The sequence below is a fragment of the Strix uralensis genome, chromosome 9 (genome assembly GCF_047716275.1).
Source record: "Strix uralensis isolate ZFMK-TIS-50842 chromosome 9, bStrUra1, whole genome shotgun sequence".
In the NCBI taxonomy this organism is placed as follows: Eukaryota; Metazoa; Chordata; class Aves; order Strigiformes; family Strigidae; genus Strix; species Strix uralensis.
The window spans coordinates 19,046,659-19,073,298 of record NC_133980.1 but is presented as its reverse complement, the minus strand read 5'-3'; the positions used below and the strand labels follow the sequence as shown (position 1 = coordinate 19,073,298).

General features: G+C 39.2%; 1 protein-coding gene across 12 annotated transcripts; it reads left to right on the top strand.

The window, feature by feature from the left end:
• The first annotated feature begins 1,978 nt into the window (after nucleotides 1-1,978).
• Nucleotides 1,979-26,414, top strand: MFF (mitochondrial fission factor). Of its 12 annotated transcripts, none has more exons than XM_074877656.1 (10): nucleotides 1,979-2,223; nucleotides 6,755-6,972; nucleotides 7,860-8,032; nucleotides 8,945-9,033; nucleotides 12,915-12,989; nucleotides 16,555-16,713; nucleotides 19,137-19,154; nucleotides 22,400-22,462; nucleotides 25,133-25,217; nucleotides 25,570-26,414. In XM_074877656.1, the coding sequence occupies exons 2-10, from the start codon at nucleotides 6,756-6,758 to the stop codon at nucleotides 25,699-25,701; spliced, it is 1,011 nt and encodes a 336-aa protein (XP_074733757.1). In that variant the 5' UTR covers nucleotides 1,979-2,223; nucleotide 6,755; the 3' UTR covers nucleotides 25,702-26,414. The 12 variants fall into 12 exon arrangements, with proteins under 12 accessions (XP_074733757.1, XP_074733758.1, XP_074733760.1 ...); XM_074877657.1 differs by having other exon boundaries at nucleotides 1,980-2,084; XM_074877658.1 differs by lacking the exon at nucleotides 1,979-2,223 and adding an exon at nucleotides 6,095-6,114.
• Nucleotides 26,415-26,640: the final 226 nt, after the last annotated feature.

Below are 26,640 nucleotides of genomic sequence, written 5' to 3'. Positions count from 1 at the left end.
TGAACAAGAAAATTAAGGATAGCTGCAAAGAGGTCTGAAAACTCTCAAAATTATTTGTACTAGGACTTCTACACAATGGAAAAAATGAGAGAGCATCCTGAAAAGGATGAGGGTACAGCTGGAGTACAGCCTGTCGCAATTCTTTTTGAGATTTGACAGAATACGGAGGGCCTGGTCAGGCTGACATAGTCATGGTCTACTAGTGGTAAATCGTAACATGATACTACACTAGAAATCACCACCAGGGCTCTTCTGGAGAATTTCCTGTGGATTAGAAGAACCCAGGTGACTAGTCTGTGGCCATTTTTGTGTGACCACTCAATTTATGAACAACATTCATATTCAGTGGAATAAAAATAGTTATGTAATTGATTTCAATGTTAAATTATATATGGAGAATCATGGGAGACAGACCTTATTTCTAGTGTGCTTCAAGAACCAGTTTTTAGACTTCTTACAGATTTATTTTTTTTTTAAAGACTAAATCTGTATTGATAGTTTGGAAGTCTTAGAGCCTGGAGAAGTAAAACTGAGGAGGACTCGTACAGAATGATGGGATTGCCTGGTAAGATGTGTTCAGGCCAACAATTTGTGTTTCAAGGAGGCCTTGAAAGGTCTCTAAAGGCAAATAATGTATAATTCTTGATGTTATACAACTTTTATTTTTATCTAATAAAAGATCATATTTCAGACCACTTGCCTCTGTAAAACAGTGCTGTTGGTATTTGTAAAGAACTGAATTAGCAAGTTGTGGGCCTTGGATCAATATACATTTCAATACTTCTGGTATTGCTACTCATTTTGACCTCCAAAACATTATCGTGATCATAAATCAAAATATACTGAAAGCTCAGAAGCTACTTTCCTCTCTGTAAAAAATTCTCAGTTATCTATAATAGCATTTTTCATTTTATTTTTCTGTATGGAATTGGAAAATTGATAGCCCCAGCAAAAGGAGCCCGCTGCTCTTAGGCAGCCTATGCTGTGAGTGAGAGCCAGTTTCAGGAAGGGTCACCGAATGGGGCCCTTGGAAGTGTTTTACCACCATCTGGAGACGGTCCTCTGCTGCTCCAAGCTGATGTGCAAGATGGGTTTAAGTGGGACAGGAAATGGATGGCTCCGTCAACCGCATTTGTTGACAAATTTTATGTCATGCTAATGGAGCGGTGATCGCCAGAGAAAAGGCACCGTTCAAGAGGACAGCCTTCGTGTACTTTACCAGCCTGGAAGACGCAAATCTGAAGTAGTGGCTGGGTTTTTTGAAGTATGCGGTTGCTTTGGGGAGGTAGCCAGGCAGCTACCTATCTTCCAGAAAGCGTGCCCTAGGGTGGCTGGCCCTTTGCCCTTGCACCAGGGCAGTATGCCAGGTTTGTCACACACCAAGCCAAATTTTCCACCCACTTAAAGCACCATTAGATCTTCATGTTTCTGTACTACAGTATGTTAAGGGAGTGTGAGCACTCCACACGGTGCTCTGCTTTTTGACAGTCAACGCTGAAGAGATGGACGCGAGGCGAGGAGCGGTTCCAGCAGGGGCGAGCTGGGGGCAGCGATGGGGGCAGAGGGCCCCGGCCCTGCCGGCACCCGCCGTGCGCGCTGCCCGCAGCTTCTTCCCCTTGGGCACCGGGTTCGTGCGAGGCTCAGCTGAGGCGCCGCAGCTCTAACGGCTCCCGGGCGGCACCGCCCCAAGCTTCAGGGCTGAGTGACGCAGTGTCTCCGGGCAGAGACCTGGGCGCTCACGGCCGCTCCAGCGAGCAGGGCTGGCGACCGCCCACTCCCTCCGGCCCGCGGCTCGCCGTGACAGCGGCGCCGCTTGCCCAGGGCCCACCGCCGGCAGCCACCACCCCGCTCCGCCGCCGGGTGACCTTGCGCGGCAGCCTGTGGTCACTCCCAGCGCGCCTGCGCGGCGCCCGCCTTCCCTCACTAAAAATGGATGCCCCCCGGCTCCCTCGCACGTGAGGCGCTACAGAGAGCCGCTTCCGCCCTCTGTCGGTCACATGACGCGTAGTCCCCGGCCCGGCAGCCCTTACGGGAGCCCGATGGGGACACGCAGCCCGTTTTTTGCGTCTTACCGGAGGAGTGGGGTGAGGGCGCGTCTCGCCGATTAACGCCCCCCCCCCCGCCCCGTCCGCCCAAGGCAGGCAGAGCCAGGGTCCGGAGTGCGGCAGGAGCGGCCCGGCCGGGGCAGGGCAGGGCTCACCGGCCGCCTTCCCGCCGCTCTGGGTGAGTACGGGCTGCCGGGGCCTGGCGGCGGCGTTTCGAGGCTGTCCCCGGGGGGCTTGGCCTGGCCGCGAGGCGCCCCCGGCTGCTGCCCCTCCCCCGCGCTGACAGCCGTCCGCCCCCTCAGCCTGAGCCCCCCCCTCTCTCAGGCTGGGCCCCCCCGCTGCCGCCCCCGTGGCACCGGGCCCTCTCCTGCCCCGCTCCTGGCCCGCCGCCGCTGCTATCCACCCCCGCCTCGGGGCACCCCTTCGGCTCCCCGGGCGCTTCTGCCCGTCGCCCTGTCGGTGCCCGTCCCGTCGGTGCCGGGTGCCGCTGCCCGGCCTCGCGCGCCCGGTGCTCCCGGCGCTCCCCGCGCGTTACTGGAAGCGTTTCAGCAGCGGGACCGGCGGCACCTGCAGCCGCCTCCCACCGCCGGCGGTTGGCCGCGGCCCTGGCCGCGTGTCGGCAGCTCGACCCTCGGCGCGACCGGAGCTCCTTGTGCTCCCTCGGGCGCCCCTTCGCCTCTTCCCTTCGGCCTTCGTTAGCTGTCTGGGTCTGCTGCCGAATGCTCTTAGTGCTGGCACAACGCAATGAATATCGGGTTGTTTCTGAGAAGTGGTTGTCAGACTGTGACAATTTTTTTCCTCCTAACGTTTCCAGTATTTCTTCTGCTAAAAAAAAAAGAGGTGTTTTCCGTTTCAACCTCCAGCTGGAGGAGAACAAACCTGAAAGAATGCAGCCTTTAGCGTTTTCTGATCCCACAACCTTCTTCATGTATAACAGATATTTTTTCGTTTGTGTCATCCCTGTGCTAAAGAGAGGGGGTCATTTATTTTAGAAGTTCAACACATGTAACTGTACTATGCAGAGCAGCTTTCAGAATTTAGCCTACACCTAGCTCTCCTTTCCCTCAAATTGTTCTGTTACTGCATTGTTATTTCATAGCCTCTAATCCTAAATGCCTCTGTGATATATGTTCTGATCGTTTTAGGTCCTTTGGGTCCTATACTACATGTCCTTAACTTTGCTTTATGTCCTCCTCTTCCCATTTTACTTGCAAAGACTATCTAGACACTTGCCAAGGGAGCACTTTGAGCTTATGTGCACTTGAACAGACTGCCTGTAAAGTTGCCACATCAGGAGCAAACAGTAATGTAGCTGGAGAAGTTACAATTAGTTCGGTAGAGGTTGTAAAACCTGCTCTGACCTCAGTGCTGCCACAGCCATGCTGCTACCAGTACTCATCTCCATCTATCCCATATTAACTTGGGCATCCACACTGTGCGTAACATTCCCGGTTGCAGCACGGATGTGGCCAGTGACTGATTATTGCCAGAATGCTGACTGAAAATCATCCTGCAGATTTGTATGCATTGCTTCATCCCCATTTCTTCTGTTAACTTTCTTGTTTAGGAGAGGGAGAAGGAAGTACCCCTGTGTCTTTTTGAACACATGTAATTCACCTTATATGACTTCTCTTGCTCTCTCTTCCCTTATTCTCCTGTGGATTTTCTTCTTCCTTTATCTCTTTTGTTAAATGCCACTGATACTCGTTTATGTTTCAGGTGCTCTCTGTCCTTTATTTATCCTGTATTCTTGACTGCATTTTTATTGTCTTATCATTCTCAGACTTCTTTTCTATTATGCCTCTGTAGAACTGCTTAGTTCTGTAAATATCAATTTTAAAATCCTCCTTCTCCCTGATTTATTATTAATGTTTTCTGTAAAATGCTTTGTGTAATAAGAACATTACAGAAAACATAACTTTGGCTTCTGTTATCTTTAAATAGTTGGGGGTTCTGTTAATGAGCTCCACTTACATATTTTAAGTTTTCTGTTGCTTTTGCTGTTCTCTTGTAAGAAGGGGTAAAAATTGAAATCACTTTGACAGCAAATACAATTCTCAATGATACAAAGTAGATGAGAAGTAGGCAAGAGTAGGAAGACACTGAGGAATTGTATCTATAGATCCTTGGCAAGTACAGCCAAACCCACACAGTGCTATTTAGTTTATAAATAGTTTATAAAGTGACTGTTCTAATGCTGTCCTTTTTCGTGTGTGTTTTACCTTACAGCTGGAAAGTAGTTGTCATGCAGACTTATGTATAAAAGCAATACCTAACTTTAGGGAAGCTGTGGTGTAAACACTGCTGCAGTGTAGCTATACTTGATTGCAAAAATTAGAGCTGTACAGGTATTTCAAAATGAGACAGTCAACGAGCAGTGAAACACCTTTTGTCAAGTCTTCTGAGTAATAACTGTTCTTTAAGATGCTACCAGTAGATATTCTGGGTACTTTAGGTTGTTCTTAAAATTCAGTCTCTTTATTGACATTATGATTTTTAGTCCCATCAATCTGGAAATGCTTTACTGATGATAGACCACGTATTGAAATGAAAAGCATCTTTTGGAATGTGGAAATGTCAGAAGACTGTGTATTTTGTTCATGTCACTGGCTGATCTAGCCAATGTCTTGCAAGAGGGACAGAAAAACCCCAGAGTGAAATCTGAAGAATTTTGAAGTGACAGAGCTGCCTTAAGCACCTCTTGAACTCCTGCAAAGTGTTTATTTCTGATTAAATGGGTTGTTCCAGTTCCTTTCTCTTGATACATACAGACAATAAGAATTAATACAGATGGATTAAATCTGCATCACTTCAGGTATTTCCTTTATAACTATTTTCTTTTTAAGTTTGCAAAGAACGGTGACCTTCTTGCCATTTTCCTGACTCCCAGTTCTTCTACTGTGCTGCAGTGAGACTTTGAGATGAATGAGATTCCTTCATTTGATCTGTGGTGATAGGAAGTCCTGAAAATGATGCTGAGGATCCCAGGATAGATTGCCAAGTGGATCACATCATGAATATACTAAATGTGTGCATTTAATACAGTGTTAAACAATCCAGATCCTTCTGTGTGCTCTTTCTGTTGTCTAAAGGTTACTATTAGTTTGAGGTTTTATTGATAAATATGAAAGGTATTGCTTCTGTGTGATGGGGGGAGGAATGGCTTCTGGTCCATCTCACCTGCCACATAGATGGTCTGAACTGAGGCGTTTTGTTTGCAAAGTTCTGCATGTTCAGCTTATGAAAGCACGGGCGTAGCAACAGATACAGCCTGGCTGCCAAAAACAGTAAAAGAATGTAGTTGCAATTATAGTGGCAAAACCTGCCTTTTTGCCAGGATAGATTACTCCATTTAGAGAACTACTTCAAGCAATACCATTAAAAGTTTTCTTGCTAGACTAAGCTATGCTTCCCATAGGTAGATTTGCCAGTAAAACTGTTTGCATATTGTGTGTGTACATATATGTATAGAAATAAATATTTCTCTCAATCCTAACCTTAAAAATAACTATTATCTCAGTCTGAGCTGTTGACAAGGCCCCCACAGCCACTGCCTGGATGAAAAGTTTCTCACAACTGAGTATTTCTTGCAGCTCAGTTCCCTCTGGGAGCCTCTTTTCAGCCCCGCTCCAGCTGCAGCTCCAGGATATCTCTCTCTTAACTAAGCCCATAACCATAATCTCGCTCCGAGCCAGTGACAAGGTCCACTAGCCACTGCCCAGGTGAACAACTTCTCCCAGCTATCCGAGTTCCCTTTCCAGCCCACAGTTTCCATCAGCAGCCCCTTTCCAGCCCACCTCCAAGTGCAGCTCTAGGATTTCTTTTTCTCTCAACCTTAAACATAACCTCAAAAAACCCAGTTATCTTGGTCTTTCTCTTCAATATGGCTCCCAGCAATTACCGTATTAGTAAGTTTCTCAGAGCCTGGTTTCTAGGAAATCTCCCCGCTGCTTCATATGAAATCCCCCTCCTTTTCTAGGAAAGTGTGTATATAAAGTATTGGCAAACCCTTTTAAGTTTAAATAAAGTCTTGTTTTCTCTCTGCCCATCTTGTATCTGCTCTGCAAAAGTAACATTTTAATTTACAGAAAAATTAGGAAGTGAGAAGTTTACAGAATTGCTTGTGGTTGGGAATGGGTTATGAATATGCTAGGTTTTCCAGCCGATTTGAGAGGCTGTTGATATGGAACTTCATCTTTGTAAGATGGAGTGAGATCTGGGTGACTGACAGCAAGCAGAAGGCTGCTGCCTGAGCCGAGCCTTTTCTTTCATTCCCCTACTTCAACATGCAGTTTTGTAAGACTTCATCCCTTTTCTCAAATGCCAGTACACTGGATCGATGTAAATACAGATTAATATTTCAGATTTCTTACCAATCGTACCAATTCTTGTTGGTTTGTGTTTCTTTTTCTGCCAACCAGTGCAGAATTTCTACATTACATGCAGAATTTCTACCTTTTTTTCTCACAGCTCAATTTGAGGACCCTCAGTGCAGCTTTGAGTGTTGCCTACAGCATCACTTTGTTCTTCTGTCAGCTCCTTGGGACTATACCTCCTATGAATTTTATCATATAATTTGTTTCTCTAAATAAGTCTGTTCAGTTATGATCATCTACCACTTCTGTAGTAACCAGAACAAATCATTTCCTTTATATACATTCTGCTGGTTTCCTATATTGCTATTATAGCTTTGGGTTTTCTTTTGCCAGAATGAGTGGGGCTGCATTCCCATCTCCAGCTGCCGAGATGGCAGAAATTAATCGCCTTCAGTATGAAATGGAATACACCGAAGGAATCAGTCAGCGCATGAGGGTCCCAGAAAAACTCAAAGTAGCTCCTCAAAATGCTGACCTTGAGAAGGGCATCCAAGAAGGATTTCCAAATGCCAGTGTAACTATGCAGGTTCCAGAGCGGATTGTAGTGGCAGGTATGTCTGCATCTCAATAAAAGGAAAATAGGCAAAAATTTAAATTAGTTCCCCAAATTTCTGAATGGACAAAAATATATATTAATGTATTTTTAAAAGAGAAACCTGTAAAATGCTTCTGGATTTCAAACCATTATTGCTCATCAGCTTAAGAAGTTTCTTAAACTCTGAAAATGCTACAAGAATAGTTTTGATATAGCTTGTAGTGGAGGCAGATAACGAATTATGAACAGAAAGTTTAACTGCTGACTTCTCATCTTACTAAACCATTTCTGGAGAAAAAGAATTTAATGATTTACATGTGATTTTTCTTAATTAACTATAAGCTAAAGTAACTATAACAAGTTTTGGGGATGTACTATATATTAGCCATGCAAAATGTGTTTGTTTATAATCAGAATGCAAATTACGTTAAGGATCTGTCTATTGTTGGGTGGACTCTATCAATACTTTAGTATTTATGGTCATGGGCTTTACTGTGAGAGACCTGGAACTGCTGAAGGCCTTACAATTTGCAAAATTTGACATGCATATATTTTATGCTTTGAAAGAGTGACATGTTCACATCCCCAGTCACCATATTTCTGAACAAATACACCTTTAATAGGACTATGTCTTGAGATTAAAAGTGCCCTCACTTGGAATAACAGTTGATGTGGCTCAGGATTACTCAGGATCATTGTTCTTGGAGAAACTGCTCAAAAAGTGTCAATTAACGTGGTCTTTGAGAGTTTTAACCATAGTTTTTAACATACGAGCCCTGTTAAAGAAAGGTATACTTAATTATTTGGCATAGTCAGGGGAAGTAACTGCTATGATGTCTTTTTGAACTTTAGCATTAGCCCTCAGAACAGCTTGCTTTTTATTGACAACTGATATTCTTGCAGGTAATAGTGAAGACATTCCATTTTCCAGACCACCAGACCTTGACCTTCTTCAGTCTACTCCATTCAAACCACTGGCATTGAAAACTCCTCCCCGTGTTATTTCTCTTAGTGATCGACCGCTAGATTTTTTGGACCTAGAAAAACCTCCACAGCAGACACCTCAAAGTGAAGAGGCTAGTACTTATTTTGCTTTTTCCTTAGCTGAGTAGCATTCTACTAAAAAAACAAAAGTGAAATGACCAGTGATTTCTCTACTGTGGTGCAGATCTACTTGGTGCTAACATAAGTTGGGAAAATAAAAAAAATATTTTTATTAGCATATATTAGCAAATATATATTTTTTTTATTATATCTAGTAGTAGTTCTAATTATGACTTTGAAGTTCCATGTTTAACTAGCAGATGTCTAGGGGTTGCCATGCTCAGTAAGCTTACATGGTACTTACAAAAATAAAATCGTAATTAGAACTACTCAAAATACTTCTAAGAAAAATCTTTTTGATGGAAAAGAAAGCTGCATAATTATTTTTCTAATTTGCAGGTTATCAGAAAACAAACTAAGATTCTTTGAACGTGTATAGTTAACCTTTGTAATTCGTGGCCAGATGATATAACACCACGTAGAATTAGTGAGTTTTAACAAAATCTGAAAACTGACTTCAAAGAATGGTATAACATTGGCATCCATGTGGATGATTTTAACTGGCATCTTAAACTGAAAAATATTTAGGAAGCTGCATATATAGATTCATAAAATACGGTAGAAATATATTTATCTCTGCTAATAAGAAGTAATATTAAACATAATATTGCTTTCTTACATATCCAAAGTTCTGTTTGTTCATACTTTTGGCATCAGATCACAGGGATAGATAACAACAGGATTGCAGTAAGTTTGGACCTTGGTTTTACAAGTACCAGCATCAGATTCTGTCATCAGTTGTTTTCCTCCTAATCACTGTGAAACCCATGAAAATGTGCCTTTGTATCTGAGGGCAGATCTAATTACAAATCTCCAATGCAGATTATCAAGTGTCACCTGGAATTCCCTGTCTTTTATCTCCCTCTTTCTCCCCTTTTACACAGGTCCGCTCAGTGGGAAGACTGAAGAGAGAACGTTCCATGAGTGAAAACGCCACTCGACAGAATGGCCAGCTGGCCCGAAATGATTCCATGTGAGTAGAGCAACAGGGTGCAGGGATGCAACTACAGCTTTGTTACACATTTCCTTTGTTCCTTATCTTCTTGTTACTTGTTTTTTCCAACTAATATTTTGTATGTTGTGGCAAGTACATAATTTAAGAAAAACGCTGACCTTAAAATATTTAAATTTCTATGCTTTTTGTTTAGTGAGGTGACTCATTTGTGAAGTATTTTCTTGCAGTGGATGGGTAGGAGCATTTGTGGACTCACAATTGGTTTCACCAGTTACCGTGAATTGTTACTTCAGGAGATTTTTCAGTGTCTGAGCTGGCATATTTTTCCCCCCCCCCTGAATTTTCAGGAGATCAAATTCTTTGTGCATCAGAATGTTCCTGGTTCTTTCACTGTTGGTATTATAATGGTTTGCATTCATAGAAGAAGGAATAAGTGTAATTCCTCATACATATTAGAGTAAGTCATTTTTCTTTGGTGTCAATGTACTTAATATATTGAAATCTGTGAGTATATATCTTTTGAGACCAAAATGGCAATTAGCGTTTAGAATTTAAGACTTCATCTATTGTTACCATCTGAGGTAGCACTTCTTATGCTGCTTTCTGAATACATACAGGTCTGTATATTTTTATTAGATATGATAGTCTTTGATTAATCATAGTTTATTCTGGTGGCAGCATCTTTCTACCTGGCAATAACTTTTTTTGCAATGTAACACTTAAAACTCATATATAAAAGATTCCTAATACAGCTACAATAAAGAATATTTTCCCACGTTGAAAGGATCTTAGATTTAAGACCTAGAAGATGGAATTTATCTGTCCCAATGTAGACTATATAACACTGTTGTTAAATCACCATAAACTTAATTTTCAGTAACTAGAGGAAAATAAGTGCATGACCTACTTAGGGTCTACCTATAAATAAGATCAAGTGATCAAGTCTAAAATAGATCAAGTGAATTATGTCCTAGAAATGTCTGTTTTCTATAGTACCTTCTATAGGAGGTACTATATGTGCTACGTATCTGTCTACCTGTTAGTTCATCTAAAACTAGTGAAAAGTACTCTGATGCATGCTCCAGACATGTTACAATTCTTCTCTTCCTCCAGATCTTCATGGAAATATGGTTCCATATCTTCCTGTTCTTACTTAATCAGACTCATGGTTCATACAAGCTTATCAGCCTACTAAGTACCCAAGTTCCCTGTGGTGTCGGTCACCCAGTTATGTCCTGTTGGACTGGACATACTAGAATTTCACTGCAGGAATGGCCTTCGCTTGCCTGTCTGATTGTTTGCACGTGATGCTTGCTGGAATAGATGGTCTTCATGTGATGGAGACTGCTTGTGAAAAAGTTCCCCTTTGATGTTACCAGCTCTGCTTTGCCAGTCTTTGGTGTATTGCACTTAGAGGAAAAACAGACGGTATATGAATTTTTGAAATTTCTTGAAATCACTTTATCCTTGCTCCCCAGGTCAGTTCAGTCTTCTGACAGTCGTTGACCTGTGTCTGCCCAGCCAGCCCTCTGAGAGACTGGCAAGAGCAGCTCTGACTGGATGTACCCAGTTGCTGTCAGATTTCTCACCTACGTTTGAACTTCTTGAATCTGAAAATCCTAAATCTGTAAAACTCAACAGTACGCTGTTTTGCTGTTGCTCAGTAGCTATATATAGAATTACTCATTTTAAATGATCTGAATATTATTTGCTGTCACCGTTTATTAATCTACTAGCAGTCCTTTGGAGGCTTAGCAATACAATACACACCTGGAATCCTGTGAGTTTAAAAAGGATGCGATCAGTGTACTGGTAGCTTACGTGACTCAGTTGATCATTTACAAAAGCCAGGAAATTATAACACATCTGGAGATTAGTTTTGCTCTCTTGATGCCCATGCTAGTGGCTGCATAGTGTCTGTCAAATAAATCAAACCTCAATCCCAAGCAGTTTCCGCTATGAGCATCTTTTAGGAAAATTATCTAAACTTTAGATTGATCCAGGGTCTCTTCTCTTTTGTTTGTACAAAAACCAACAGCTAGCTAATACCTTGCTCTATCTGCGTTCTCTGCTGCCCATGTGGAAGAAGCTATCTTTCTTTTGCAGCACTGCACACTTGCTGACCTGCAGATAATGTATTTTAGTAGAACATTTGTCTCTTGTCCTCCTAGGTACTTGTTTTCTTATGACAGAAGATACGCTGTGCCTAATGTGTAGATCATCTGCTTTGAAATCACTGAGGTTCCTAGAAATTGCTTTTTTCTGTCGTTGCTTCTTCTGGTTCAGTATGATCCAAAAAAAGAAATCACTTTGAACATGCTGTGGTACTCTGTGATGCTGAGTCTGGCATTTCTCCCTCATCCAGGTTTTGTCAGTCTCCAAGTGGAGAATGTGACTGTGTATCTGCCTAACTCTCAGGAGAATGTTCTGTGAATTCAGATTACGAAAATGCTATGTTCACAGTGAAACTTATATGGCTCACACAAATGCAGGAAAGCCAAGCTTTTTGTAGTTAGTGAAAAAGGTATCTCTTGGCTCTTGTTTCCTCACAATTTAGGCTCACAGAATGTGTACTGTAAGCTGAAAAAAAAATATGTGAGTTTCATAGAAAGAAAACCAGAAGCAGTGGTTCTACAAACAAAATTGATAACATGGCATTCTGTTCTCACTCTGGTAGCTACATAGAGAAGCTACCCATGTGGAAGTGTTATTGTATGGCTCAAAATAGGCAATACAAGCAAACAGACCTGCTTGATGTAAATTATGCTACCTCAGATGGTACTGGGTATCACGTAGCTCATGGACTACTATTTCTCTTAGAGGTTTGTAGTAAATGTGATGCACATCTTCTAAGTTTAGTTTTCATGTTGATAAATTAGACCATTTAACTAGATAAATTCTACTACAAATGTATTATTTGCACTACAGAAAATGTAATTGTACACCTGTTCCCTGATTTATGACATTGACATTTCTTTACCATCTAGAAATAATATTTTTTCCAGTGGTACAAAACCACAAGAAACCAGCTGCTCCTAAAGTTCTTATTTCCAGTGTCGTTGGCTGAAAAAAATAATCTGTGTTTTAATTACTGTAATGATACATTGCTGCTTCATCAAAACTGGTTTGACTGTTAAGTTCGTATCACATCTAAGTAGTTTACTTCTTCAGTAACAAATACTATAGTACTGTAACTTGACAAAGATCAGTTCTTTATTCCTGTGCTTGTGCGAGTCTGGTTCACATCTTCAAATAGGAAAGAGAGCCCACATTTTACTTAAAATATTTCATTCCTATCCAAAAAATACTGTTGTTTTGGAGTTTTTTTGAATGCCTGTTTCTCTTACCTCCTCGACTACACTTCCTGATAGACACAATAGTCTACTCAGATGCCATGATAAGGACTCCATAGAAAAGGCACATGGAACACTGCCTTTTAAAACCTTTGTTTTCTAAATAGTATTAAAATACTCAAGTTTTAATCTAGGACACTGTTGTCGTCCTTGGACAAAATATTCAGATGTACTGTGCAAAATTCCAGTGCTTGACCTACAAAGTGATAAAATTAAACATTCTGGAATAGATTGTCAGATTGAAGTGAAAGAATTGGCTGGGCTCCCTATCACAGTGTTCTCTACATGGTACAAATAGTTGTTTCTTTTCTGTTGTCTTTCTCTTCTTGTCATCCAGTTGCATGCAGAGACAGCTCTGAGAATTTTTCAGGAGTTGAGCTTCACTAAAGACAGTAATTCTCAAATGCTTTTAACAAAACAGACTAACAAGTAGGCACCTGCTTGTACGATAACTGTCTATCTGTGTAGCAATAATGATAGCTCTCTAAATTACAATCCCTCTATTTATAAGGATGCTTACTTAAGAGATTACAATTATTATTCAAGGTGGCACAGATCAGATACTGTCCCAAGAAATAAAATGCCAAGGTTCCAGTCACCTCTTTCGACTAAGGATTGCACGTAAGCCTAAATGTTACCTGGTATATGAAAATCAAGTGTGTTTTAATTATGTAGCTCTCTGCAATACTAATTTTATGACTAAGTGTCTGTAGCTGAGAATATAAGATTTGAAACAGCCTTTTTGCTACACTGAATGTGTGGTTTCTAATTTTGCTTCAGGGTTTCTCAAACTTGACCATTCGTTTCCCTCTGTAAAGAACATGGGGAAAAATACGTGGCAGCAAATGGAAGGGACAGCTTCCACTAAGAACTGATTTGTAAAGAAAAATTAAATTTCAAAATAGCTTTAGTTTGTTTGATTATTTATTCTTTGGCTGGTTTTGAATAACTGGAGAAACAAAGCTTTTTGGCCATTGTCAGCCAGTGTTGAATGCAAGGATTCCACTTCTGCATCAGAAGTCAACAAATCACCAAGAGTGCATGGAAAAGGGGACAGCATTTAATTTTTTTCTGCTCAAGCCTTTCCCTTAGAAAAACACATCTCTAGAGTTCAATTTCACAGTTTGAGAAATTCTGTTCTTCATGCAAGTTGTGGGGGGAAAAGGTGATGGTGTGCACATCTTTAATGAGAATACAGTCTGTCTATGTGGTTGAATTTAAAGTAACCTTAATTAGTTAAATCTCTGTTTACCTCTCATTTGGTACTTCCAGAACTGTAAGTCAGAGAAAAATCTGAAATAAACCCTGTATACATCACAAGTGCTTTGAGAAGGTTTAGGGGAGATTACTGCTAAACTAAAAATTCTGCATATAGTAGAATCTTAGTGTGCTCTTCCATAGTAATTTCTGTAATGCCATGTTGTTTGTTTTGGTTCCAAACTCTGGAATTGACTGGTGTTTGTAACCAGGGAGTGCTAAAATAAGTGGATGGAGCTGTATATAAGAATTCTTTTCATGAATTTGGAACAAAATTACACCTAGGACTAAGACCATTTAACTAGAAATGGAGGAGAAAAAGGGGATAGCCACAATGTCTTATGATAATCATACTAAATGTTAGAGAGTTTTCCAGATGTTAGAGGATTTTTTTTTTCTTATGTCATCTTGGCTGATTTGTATATCAGATATTTGCTTTATAATATTTCTTCTCTATGGTCTCTGGCATAGTCCAAAGGACTACCACATGTTTACAGGATAATAATTTTGAATCCTGAAAAAAGAAGATAGAAGAAAAATTTGGCTTTTTATTTGTTCCCCACCCTCACCCATTCCTTAATCCTGACATTTGAGCCCTTCATAGAATTATTCTCACTTTCAGACAGAAAGGAAGAGAGAGATCTCTCTCAAACTATGCACTTTAGAGGGATATTGAAATTAGCCATAGCCTTTATGGAGAAAATTTGAGTAATTTCATGTAGCTGTACAGTTTAGCTCATATCCAGGAGCAAATAGATTTAAATCTTTTAATTAAATCATTTAAGAAACTAAATATTCTCTTAAGTAAGAATTAAATAATGAAATGAATGAAGTAATCTCTTGAAACTACCTTTTCTTACAAGCCATCTATAAAACAAGGAGCATAAAGTAGTCTAGGGACTAGACCATGGGGTTAGGAATTATCTAGATCTAGAGTTTGCCTTGATTTTTCCTTATTATATACACTTTCCATTTAATCAGCACATGTACCTTTCTTCTAGAGAATTTTGTGCAGTTTTAGTGAAATAGGTTTTTGGGGATTTTTTTCAGTATCTACAGAAGAGTTTGTATGCAAATAACATTACTGTGGTGTTTACAGTAATACCATTCTGGACAACAGGAATTCCACAATATCTTCTAGTTTGCAATATGTCTATATACTATTTGTTACCTTTTTTTTAAGCTGTCTTTCAGCCTATTCTGTAAAGCTCTGAAGTGATGAACAGGAAAAATCACTTCTAATTTAAAACATACTATGAGTTCAAGCCTTCAGCTCTTCCTCCATTTCCTTCAAGCTGGCAAATCCACAAAGGAGTAGAAATTCTCATAAATACACTTTAGTGGCAATATTTCCATACTTGCCCCTGCTTCTTGATATTTTTCTAGTGAATATAGGCATTTCAATGCAATTCAAGAGTAAAATGTGTGGGTATGACCACTACCAGTGATAGCAAAGTAAAGTCATCATAAATATAAAAGAAAGATGATTTTACAAGTCTTGGAGCACTATAAAAGCTGTAAAGAAGTGACATAAATGTTTATTGATGTCTCCTTTTCCTTTTTAATTGTCCAAATGTACTCTACAGCAGCATGAAAAGATACCTGCAATTTAGGTAATAATGACCAGTATCAGTCAAGCACCAGCCACTGCTGTCTTTACATATCTCGTGAAGCACAGGATGGCTGAATTCTTCTGTGGGTGAGGTGACATCTATGTAACATGCTTTGAATCTGTCTTTTTCAATTGAATTCTCTTTCTTATTCAATTTTGTAGTCTTGGTGCCAGACAGTTGCAGAGCAACTCTGTTCAAAATAAGAGTAGCCATAGAATTATGACCCATCTAGAGGTGATCCGAATATCAAACCAGCTTCCAAGCACTCAGTCACTAATGCTTTGCTTAATTTCTTAAAAATGCCAAAAGCAGGAGGATTGGCATTCTAAATCCAAAAACTGTTGGAGCAAAGCACAAGTGGCAAGATCAAAGGAAATGTGTTGAATTGTGGATGCTAACCTTGGAATAAAAAATACTGCAAGATTTAAAGGGTACAGTGACTTGCATTTGGTTTGCATTTGTGTTAATATTTGCAATTAAGTTAACACAAATTACTTCCTATTAAAAAAGCATCTCACCTTCAATTAAAGTTTCCTGATTTAAAATAACTTTAAAAATTAAAACATCATGATGCGTGAAGGAAAATGTGGATAAAGTCAAGTTGAATGTAAAGAAACACAAGCAAATCAAAGGTAGTTTATTCAAACTAATTTCCATCTGATAGAGATGAGGTTTGTATAATCCAAATGGTCATGTTTGAATTTCAATCCTATGTATTTTAAATATTATTTTTGCATCATAGTCAAAAAGTCAGATCATGTAATTTGTTCTCACTGGGATATGCATTCTGTGCTGCTTTTTGGAGTTTCTTGCAGTTGCCTTTAAACTTCCACATGCAAATCAAAATACTATCTTGATCTTTAGCCACAGCTTGAAAAATTTTTGTTGATGAGGCTGTATGTGAGATTCTCCTTATTGAAAAAGGCTTGTGTTTTGCAAATAGATTATGTGTAGGACTTTTTAAAAATGCCAATGCTTGTAAAAACACTTTTATCATTGATGTCAGCGAGGACTTGAATACTGACTTCAGCAGGTACAGATTTAGCTGGACAAGGGCTTTCTAAAACTAACTTGTGTAACAGATCAAAACTGTGTCCTTGGATTATTACTTGTGTTTGCTTCTGAAGAACATATATAAATGTAGCTCATGATCCCTACGGTACTAGAATTTGGGAGTGTTACCTTATAGTGGTGGGAGAAGGGTAAACCAAAAGCAAACAATAAGCATTTTGGAATGGGGTCTATCTGAAAAGCTTTTTTAATTTAAAATCTGACTATAGTATTTCTCTCTTCATTTACTATGCTTGTACAAACAGTGTGACACCATCACTGCAACAGGCTCGTGTCTGTCCTCCCAATATGTTACCTGAAGATGGAACTAATCTTTACTCTGCTCGTGGCATTTTGTCGTTTATCCAGTCTTCCACTCGTAGGGCTTACCAGCAGGTCTTGGATGTGCTGGATGAAAACCGCAGGTGATTGGTTGTCACTGATTCTGCCAGCTTTTGCTGCTTTGTTTTTTCTTTTCTCCTTTTTAGTGGAGTTTGGTTTCTGTTTACAAAATAATGAGATGAAATTATTTGCTTTTGCTTTCCTTTGCTTTCACTATTCATAAGCAATTTAATTGTCCAAAATTCACATTTCAAAATGCTTCTGTTTCAGTCAAATACAGTGTTGTTTTGGTTTCCTTCCAAATAAAAATCAAAATAGGAAGTGTTAGTCTGTGACTGCAAGGGATTTTGCTGTTCCCAGATTGTCAGTGTTTTCTGCAATTAATACTTGACCCTGAGCCTGCAAATTTATTAGCCTTGTCTTCTGCTTTTCTGTTGGTGAGCGACGGTGCAAATCAATAAGATTGGGTTGATGTTGTCATAAAGCGTTAAAACAAACTTGCAGAAGCAGGGTAGAATATTATGCAAGGCATTGTAGACACTGCTTTTGATAATACGTCAAGACTTTATGCTGTTTCAGTTTATATTGGGAATAGTTACCTGTGGTTGGTACGTGACTGATGCTGACCACTTTGCTGTATGCTGAGAGCAAGAAAGGCAATGAATACTGAGAAGCTGGTTGCTCCTTTGATTGATGCTGTCTCTGGCTTTATGTATAAGCTGATACTTTGAGAGGTAACGATGCAAAACAAGCCTCATGGCAATCATTGTATAGTATTTCAGTTCCCTTCAGTGAAGTTTTGCCCACTTGATGTATCCTCGGACTGATTTGATTTGACACTTCCAAGTGTTACAGGAATGGCATGTTTAACTCTAAACATTTATAAAGGCTAATAATGGCAAGGTTAATTTACCCAAACCAATTTTTATTTCAATAGTATGCTAGCACAGAGGTTCAGGTAAAAATTGCACACAGTCTCTAGTGTAGGGCTAGCTGAGACCTCTAGGGCTTGCCAAGAAGTCAAATTAGAGAGAATTGGCAAGAATGTTGGGAGGAACTGCTCATTCCTCCTGTAGCCCTTCAGTGTGACCTGTGCCAGGAAGTTTTTTGAAATTTGCCATCTGCCTCTGGTTGCTGATATCCCAGCAGCATTCCTTAATATTTTGTAGTGTGAAGTTAAATCATTTGCTGTCAAGTTGTTTTGGTAATAAAATGTGACTATCAAGCCAATCTTATTGTGAATGTCTGTGTGTTTGCAATCACCTTTCAAACTGGCACCTCCTGTAGCTCACCATGTTTGCTGGCCTGACAGTATATAAATGCCAGTATTAATATTCCTGAATTGTAGAGAATTCCAGTCTTGCTGGCCTTTATGTTCTTAATCTTAAAAAAAACCAAACCAAAACAAAAAAAACCAGAAAAAAACACAAATAAAATTAAAATAAATACATTAAAAAAAAAAAAAGAAAAATAAAAACCAAAACAAATTAGCTGCATAGTTCCCCTTGAAATTCTGTGAGTTGGATGCTTAATCCTATGAAATTTCAGGCTGTAGCTGTTAAAATTTTGATGTCTGTCAACAGTTGGACAGCAGTACCTTTTCAGTATTATCCTTCTCAATATTAAAAATTAGATGGAATTACAAGTTTGGTTTGTTTTACAAAAATTAAACTTCCAGATAAGGAGGAATGCTACTGTCTGTGAATAATAGCACCTACAGATACTGTGCCAATAGTCCTGTTACAATAGACTGAAATTCTAGCCCTTTCCCCACTCTGCAGTGAAGCCTAACAGGTTTTATTCCTGGCTTCCCTTAGGTATTTTCTTGCCTGTGTTTTCTTGGATTCTGGAAAACATACACTTTCAACTTACTTCAATTATCAGAAAATTTCTGTGGTTCTGAATATTTCAAAAGCTGCATTCCTGGTTTGGGTTAATTTTTGAGGTGTTCTTACTAACCTTCCTAGAAGAAACAGGAAACCTGTTTCTAGTCACCTATGAACAAATAGGTGCTAAAATAATGAACTTTTCAATAAGGTGAAAGTGTATTCTTTGTGGTTGGGTGTTTAGATACCCACCATTACTTTAGAGCTGGCGTAGGAATGTGAAATTTGGATGATCCACTTGCATGGTTGCAAAATATTGTTCATTTTAAATTGCTCCAAACCTGCACTCTGTTCTTTTGCTCTGTGTAATGTGCTTTCTACCTCAAAACCTTATCTATTTTAACATTTTATGCTTTGTACTAGAATAGATCTTTTAAAATGAACAAGATCTGACTATGTGTTACTCACTGGAAATATTTTTAACTTGCTTCATGGCTTGCTTTTTTCCCAAAGTATTTTCCAATCTACTAAAACTGCTAACGGTAGGTGCTGATTGTACTGCTGCAGATAATGAGTTATGCCTAGTTTAGCCAGCACTGCTCACATAATAGGTTATTTAAGTGGGCAACAATTTAATGATCACTGTTTACACTGTCTGTTTACTCTTGCATTTCCTTCAGCTTGGACAAGGACAATAGGTCAGTTTTGTTTTCCAGTTCTAACCTTTTTTCTGTTTCAACTTCTGTCAAATGGCTGTAGGGCTTATACCTAGTATCTTTTAAAGACTGAGCTTTTATGCTCTAGGCAACAAAAACAACAAACCCCCCCCCTGCATTTAATGAGATTTTAGTGATGTCTTACATGCAGGAAAAAAGGCAATTTCATAGCTGAATAGAGTTGTGTCGAAATCTGTACTTTATCTGAACTGTTCTTCATCTCTTGGGTCAATACCTTTTTATGTAGGAGAAAAAAGTATGGAATTTTATTACTATTTCCTTTCTTCGGTGTAGCCCTTTCTAAAAAGCCACTATCATTCTTAAAGGATGAATTTCACCCACATAATCATATCCTGAGGTGTTATGAGATCCATTTTTCTATTGACCAAGTTAATTGTATTTTTCGTGGTAGAAATAAAATGGGATGTGAGTTAAGACCATTGAAGAGGGCTACACATGGCTTTGGATTGGGAGAGTATAATTCAGAAGAAAATGAAATGGGTCTGCAAGTGTGAAGGAGCCTGGGGAAAGCAGTAGCCTATTGCTTTATTGAAGTAATCACTTATAGCACCCAGACAAGTGAGGAAACCAGTTTCATTGTCACTGATTCTTCAATGCACCACAAGGGTTGTGTTTAAGAAGCTGAACTTCTTGCCCAGTTCACGTCCAGAACATGTCCATAAAGTCCTAGTGCCCATTCTTACAGCCTTCCTGAGATTTCCAGCGGTGTTTTAAAGTACAGTGAGAGGTGAACATAGCTGCTACCTCTGCTGAACAAAGAGAGCATGCTGGCCTCAGCCCCCTGTGTGCATGCACAGGAATGATCGAAGTGGGACCCAGGTACCTAGATTGTCCACACCTTGTTGTTTATGATTGCATTATTACTCTGGTATTTCCACTGCGCTCTAAGCAGCGGAAGACACACCAGATTCATTTGGTCATTGCCTTATTGCCTGTCTTCCCACTGTTACTCAATTTCATTACTGTGCATTCCCTTCATGTTCCAGGCTGCCACTGTATTTGCAGTGAAATAGTGTTTAGTATACATGGCCTCAGAGCTATGGCTTCTTCTGGTCATGTGTTAATGTTTAGGATGGAATTGACAGAAGTAGCCAGAAAATTCAAAGTTTTAGTGTACTCTTACTCAGTTTTTTAAAGAAGGCCATGTATTTAATAGCTTGACTGTATTATAGTTGTGCATTCTGTATTTACCAAAACACTTGTTGCAGGTTTTGGGGTTAGGTGATCTCAGTTATGAGGCCAGTGTGATCTATATAACTATTTTTTTGTTGTTGATATGTAAAAACAAACAAGTAAAAAGTGTGCAGGAGGCAGGGGAATATTCTGGTGATCCTTTTGGGTCCACCTGTAAAGAAATAAAGTGTGAACTGCAAAAAAAAGGGAGAAGTCATGTGCAGCTTCTTAACAGCCTTGGCTGTGTTGGGAAGTGGGATTAAAGACTTGTCTTTAGATTAAGTTCCTGATTTGCACAGATCCCAGAGTTTTGTTCTTTGCTGTAGCCCTCAGCTACCTCCAAACTATGGTTTTCCTTGGGAAGGATAGCGTGAAGTAGTTAGTATTGATTAGTTCTACAACTTTGTTTGCCACAAAATACCAGAGGCTAAGAGTTTAGAGAGCATTTGAGACCTGTCGTTCTCATTACACAAAATCCAAATGTTGTTGTCCTGTGTCAGATGGCATGGGAAATGCCTGCTGGACACTGACAAGCTGGCATTCAGGTATCTGCTAGTTAATTACAGGTGACTTACATTCACACAGAAATTTTGCGACCTTTTCCATAGCTGCTGTTTGCTGAATTTCTTATGCTTTCTTAAAGTATGTAGTTCTAGCATCTGTCAGACAAGACTTTAGACTAGCTGAATTATTTCTCTGATTAAAAAATAGGAATACCTTTTTGATAACTTTCTACAAGATCTCATGCATTTAGGTAAGAATATTCTTTTGTTGTATGTATTGGGAATGGGGGTTTCTGTTTTATAACACATCATGCTGGCTTATTTTATGTGCTAGATGGAAAAACGTTGTGGTATGCACTTATGGTGCTGATTAGAGTAAGACCTAGTCCCAGTAAGTATTGTGTTGGGTAGCAGAGTTTGCTAAGGCTCCTAGGTCCTGATCCTTTTACATGAAACTAGTGGTTGTGATATTTTTGCATGGATCTTGCTCATTTTTAGGCCAGGCCACAGTGTTCTCCCAACGACGACAGCACCAAGCCTCTACCTCCTCCATGTACCAGCTGTAAAGATCTTCATACCTAGATTGTGTTTAGTTTTATAGCCTGAAGTATACATGGGTTAAATGCATGGTACAAGTACCTCCTCTTGGCATTGGTAAAAATGGAAGAAAACAAAAAAAGGTTTCAGGCTCTTAAACAGTTTGTTACATATCATAGATGTGGAACACTAATGCCTCATTGCCAGTGGTACTGAAAACACATAGTACCAGCTTTGTCAGAAGGTACTGCTGGTATTCATGTCTTCTGTAAACTGGGACACAGTAACTTCTTGTGGCAAAGTTCATGTATATTATGTAATTGCAGCAACTTAAAAAGCTGTACCTTTTCTTCCTCTCTGGCTAGAAAGAAAAGGAAAAGAAATAGAAAGGGCAACACTTATAAGGATGTTCATACCATCTACTTGAAGCTTTTAGTCACTTCTTCCTGGAGGGATCTACCTCTCTCTGGACTAGATGTGGGCCTTAGGCAACTAGCCCAGGTTTTCTGAATTACATCTAGCATAGATGAATAAAGAAAAGACAAATCTCCCCTTTCCCTAGAGGGAGGAGTGGATGAATAAAAAGGCTTTTATGTGTAGATGCATATTTTTTTTTTCTCCATTTTTTTTGGGTGGGTTTGGTTTGGGGGGGAATTTTTTTTTTCTAATCCTGAAATTTCCCATGCTTATTTTATAAGGCTGATAACGTCTGCCCAAATATATTCCAACAGTTTGTCTTCCATAAGTGAAGCTGTATCATCAAAAATTTGCTTATGTCTTAGCTGCATAAACAGTCAGTGTTGATTAAATTTGAATAAGAGAAATATGAAAGAGCAATTAACAATAAAACAAATAGATATTATATGGTATTGAAACATTATACAATATAAAGTGGAAGTACTTTGATGTTCCTGGGTTCTGTGTGTTTTACCTCTTATCTCTGTCATTTCCTGTTTCTGTCTTGTGCTTTCTATCTACACAAACCTGCTGTAGGCCAGTGTTACGTGGTGGGTCAGCTGCTACCACTTCCTCTAACCCTCATCATGACAACACCAGGTAAAGAGTATTTTTTTGTTAGTCATGATCCATTAATTTAGTTTCTAAAATTCAAGACTTCTGTTTCCCTATTTCTAGTGTCCTTATCTTAAAACACAATGCTCATTTCTATCCTCCCTCTCAACTCTTGAGATATTTCAGGCCTTTATTCCTTGCCCATCCAAGTCACCTGCAAAGACCTCACTGGTCTAATAGATGTGTTGCAGACTTCTGACTCAAAGTAATGTGTGAGGGGAGGCTCTTAAATTACATTAGCAGTATTTTCTGTTTAGTTGGGAGCTTCATATTTTTATTGCTAGAAAATTTGGCTTTGCATCACATTTTTTCCAGGTGTTCAGTAGCATGCCTGTGATTAGTTGTTAGTTATGGCTAGATTCCTTTTCACTGCCATTATCTTGGCAGAGTGACATTATTTCAGTGGAACTGGATGTAAGATTGACACATAATTTCGCAGTCAGGATGAAGAAAAAAAAAATAGTCCCTACCACAACTGTTGTTCCCATTTGCCACTACACTTCTGTGTTTTCACCAAAATGGAGATTACATTTGTGCTTAAGTAGACACTGGATTCAAGCAGGTGAGTCTTCTCTAACTCAGGAATTCAGTTTTTGTAATGGTCCAAGAGATTATTTCAAGGGATTTCTTGCTGGTAACCCTCTCGATTTAATACCTGGAGTGGTTTGGAAGTTGGTAGAGCAGCAGTGATGTTCTGTGACCTTATATTAAATTCATGTGACCTGGAAGGGAGGTGTGCCCATCTCACTGAAATGATGAGCCTCTCTGCTTTTCCCAAGAGATGGTGAGGGACAACTATGCTCTGGATCTGGTGTCATTTTCTAATTTTTTCACGATCTACTACAAATTAAAAAATGGCTACGAAAGACCCACCTCAGAAATCTCTTTGGCTTTCAGAGGGCCTGCAGTAGTAAGGAAAACTTGACTTGTTTTAACAGTAGAAATGTTCAAATGGTTTTATTAATTAACTTAGGTTTATTTTAAAATAACTTTGCTGAGTTACTAATGTGAGCTTCACAGCACTGAGGAAATAAAAAAAAAAAAAAAGTTTCAATCTTTTCAATATTGCCCAAACTGAAAGAACTGCAAGTAGTAATAGCATGAATTATAGTTAAGTGAATGTTTGAAGTCTCCTTAGAATAAAAAATTAGTAACAGCCTTAATGACAAAATCCTTTTCTAAGAAAAGAGTTGCCAAAACTCTTTTTTGTCCCAAACTGTGTTTTTAAAACAGCTATGACTCTGTTGACAGACAATTGCTTGACTATTCCATTACTAAATGCTGTTTTTATCCTGATCTCGCCTGGAGAAGGTTTCTCCCTCCCTGTATACCCTTCAACCCAAAAAAACCACAGATCAAAACGTAATTAGCTTCCTATCTTTTATACAGTGTTGCTCAAGGATCTCATTGTCATCTAAGTCCAGACTAATGCAGCTCTCATCTAGAAACAGTGATTCTTATTTAGAAACAATATATTAATGAACAATGATACAGGGAAATTTTTGACAAGTTGTCTGTTGGGGTGGGGGAAAATCTTGCTGGAGCTGAGGGTATTCTGTAGAAATTTGCTTTAAGTGAGGAAAGAATACGCAGTGCAAAAGTAGTATCTGCACTTAAGTGCATTCTGCAAGCTTCAGGAACTCTGCTCATATTTACATTAGTTGAAGTTGACCATTAACTGTCATTAAATGCTAAACATTCTTCTAGGTGTATTTTGTTGTGAATTTGGTAGCCTTGATATTATTTTGTTCAATTTCCCAAGCTCTTTGCAGCAGTTGTTCATATGTCCTAATGAGAAAGCAAGTCAAGGGGAACTAATACTGGAAACTGAGGTTTTAAGATAGGAAGTGAGAAACTCAGTGGTAGGTGCAGCAATAGGAGCTACTTTTACCTGTTGGTGGAAATGAATCTGGTTAAGAGGTAGCATTTGGATGATCAAAACACATACTTTGTGCAGACTTTCTGCCACTTCCCAACTGATAATAAATATCACATATATAATTAACTTGCCCTGGAGTCAGAATAATGCTTTTCTCTAAATCCACTACATTAAGAAAACTGAGAGGTGCTCTGGGGACAGAGTTTCTAATGCATGCAAAGTTCAGCAAGCGGTGACTACACACTAGGCTTTTTATTTGCAAGGATCTCTGCCTGAAATACTGAGATGAATTTGACTGAGATCATTAATCTCAGTAGGTGCCCACTTGGGATATTTAAGTAAGTACCAAGCATAAGACACCCAATTCTTTCCAAGTCTTCACTTGGTTATTTCTAATAAGTTGCCAGGTCTCTTGCGACTTTGGCATTTTAGCTGAGGCAGTTTTCATGTTTCATTAACCAGTTAAATAACTGGAAACAGTCTTTTAAGAGACCAGGCGACAGCAAGAAGTCTGTCTGCATGGAGATTCTTCAAAAATATTTAAATGTGGAGAGCAATAAACCCAGATTCAGTCAAGCACGTACCCACTTCATGTGTGTTTTGCGCTTTATTCAGTTAGGATCCTATTGAAATAGACAACTCTGTAAAAGCTGCAAAAAAAGTTTTATAATTCTTTGTTACCACCAAAAAATACATCTACTAGAATGTTGATAAAGTATGATACTTGCTAATCTTTGCATGGATGAGACAGCTATGCTATCTCCCTTATTTGATAGATATGGTCTTTCCAACTTGGATACTACGCTTGAGGGAACACCAGATGACATGACAGTTGTAGATGCTGCTTCCTTAAGAAGACAGGTATGTAAAGTATAGTAGTTGATAATATTAAGAAAAATCTGTCATGGTAAAATGGGGGAACAGCTTTTCTGTGTGGCTGCAAAGGTATCCATAACAGACATGGTGAGGGATCCTCTCTGTACCCCTGCTGGACTGCCCTCACGTATCCTGTATTATTCTGGGAATATGGAGAGTCCGACTCCATTTCTGTTCCTACTGTTCAGGGACAGGAAGATCTGATCACTAGTGATTGAAGATAGAAAGTCAAATTATCAAGTGTTTAAAATCCATCTAAGATACTAATTTTACATGGCGACTGAGAATCTTCTGGAAAGTCTGGCAATTAAGTATTAAAACCTTTATTTATTTTTAGATAATCAAACTTAATCGCCGTCTACAACTTCTGGAAGAAGAAAACAAAGAGCGTGCTAAAAGGGAAATGATCATGTATTCAATTACCGTAGCTTTCTGGCTACTCAATAGCTGGCTTTGGTTTCGGCGCTAGACACAGCTCTCAGAAAGATTTAATAGTTGAAAATACAAACAATTTGCAAAATTCTTTGTTTCTGTTTCTGAATTGTATGCTGTTTTATAATTCATACACTGGAAACTTCCACCACAGATAAAGGCTATAGAGTTGCAGTGTTAAAGGGACACCTCGTTGTTCAGTTATATTGTATTTAATAGATTTGCATTGCAAATACTTGCAGTATCCTCCTTTGCATGCTTCAGTGTAAATATGGATCAACCGATATGAAGTTTGCTTCATGCAGCGTAAGGACAGTGATCTACAGGAGTAACCACTGGATGTTTGGTTGTGGTGGGAAGAGAGCAAATAGAATGAGTTTGGAAAAAATATAAAAACAAAGGAATAAAAAGTAGTTTTAATTGTTCTGTCGTTAGATGCAATTAAACATGATTGCACTAGTTTTCCTTTAGTCTGAGTAGTTTGAGGAGTGCCATATTCAAGGAGTGTGTCCTGTTTCATGAGTATGTTCCTTGTTTAAGCACATGTTCAGGTCAAATAATAAAAGGAGTTGTTTGCTAACATGCAGATTGTCCAGAGGTGTGTAATATGTATTTTTTTTAGCTTTAATTTTGCAGATGTTTTTCTATAAAATACATTTTTAAGCAAGTCAGTCTGTGAGTGATGAAAAGATTATGGAGTACAAGATACTGATGTATATTTAATAAAACTCTCTCAAAAAAAACCCCAAACCATTGTTTAATATTATTTTAAGAAAATGTATTTGAGTGTACATTTAACTATCACCCTTTGAAGTAGTAGTAGTGATGGACTGAATAACTCAAAAGCAGCAGCTGGACATCCACTAGCCTGCTGCAGGCTCCCCTCCCCTGCATGTTGTGGCATTGTTCTCGGGGGGGCGTGGTGAGGACACAGGTATGGGAAGGTAGCCTCGTGTCCCCACGTGCTGTCGTCAAT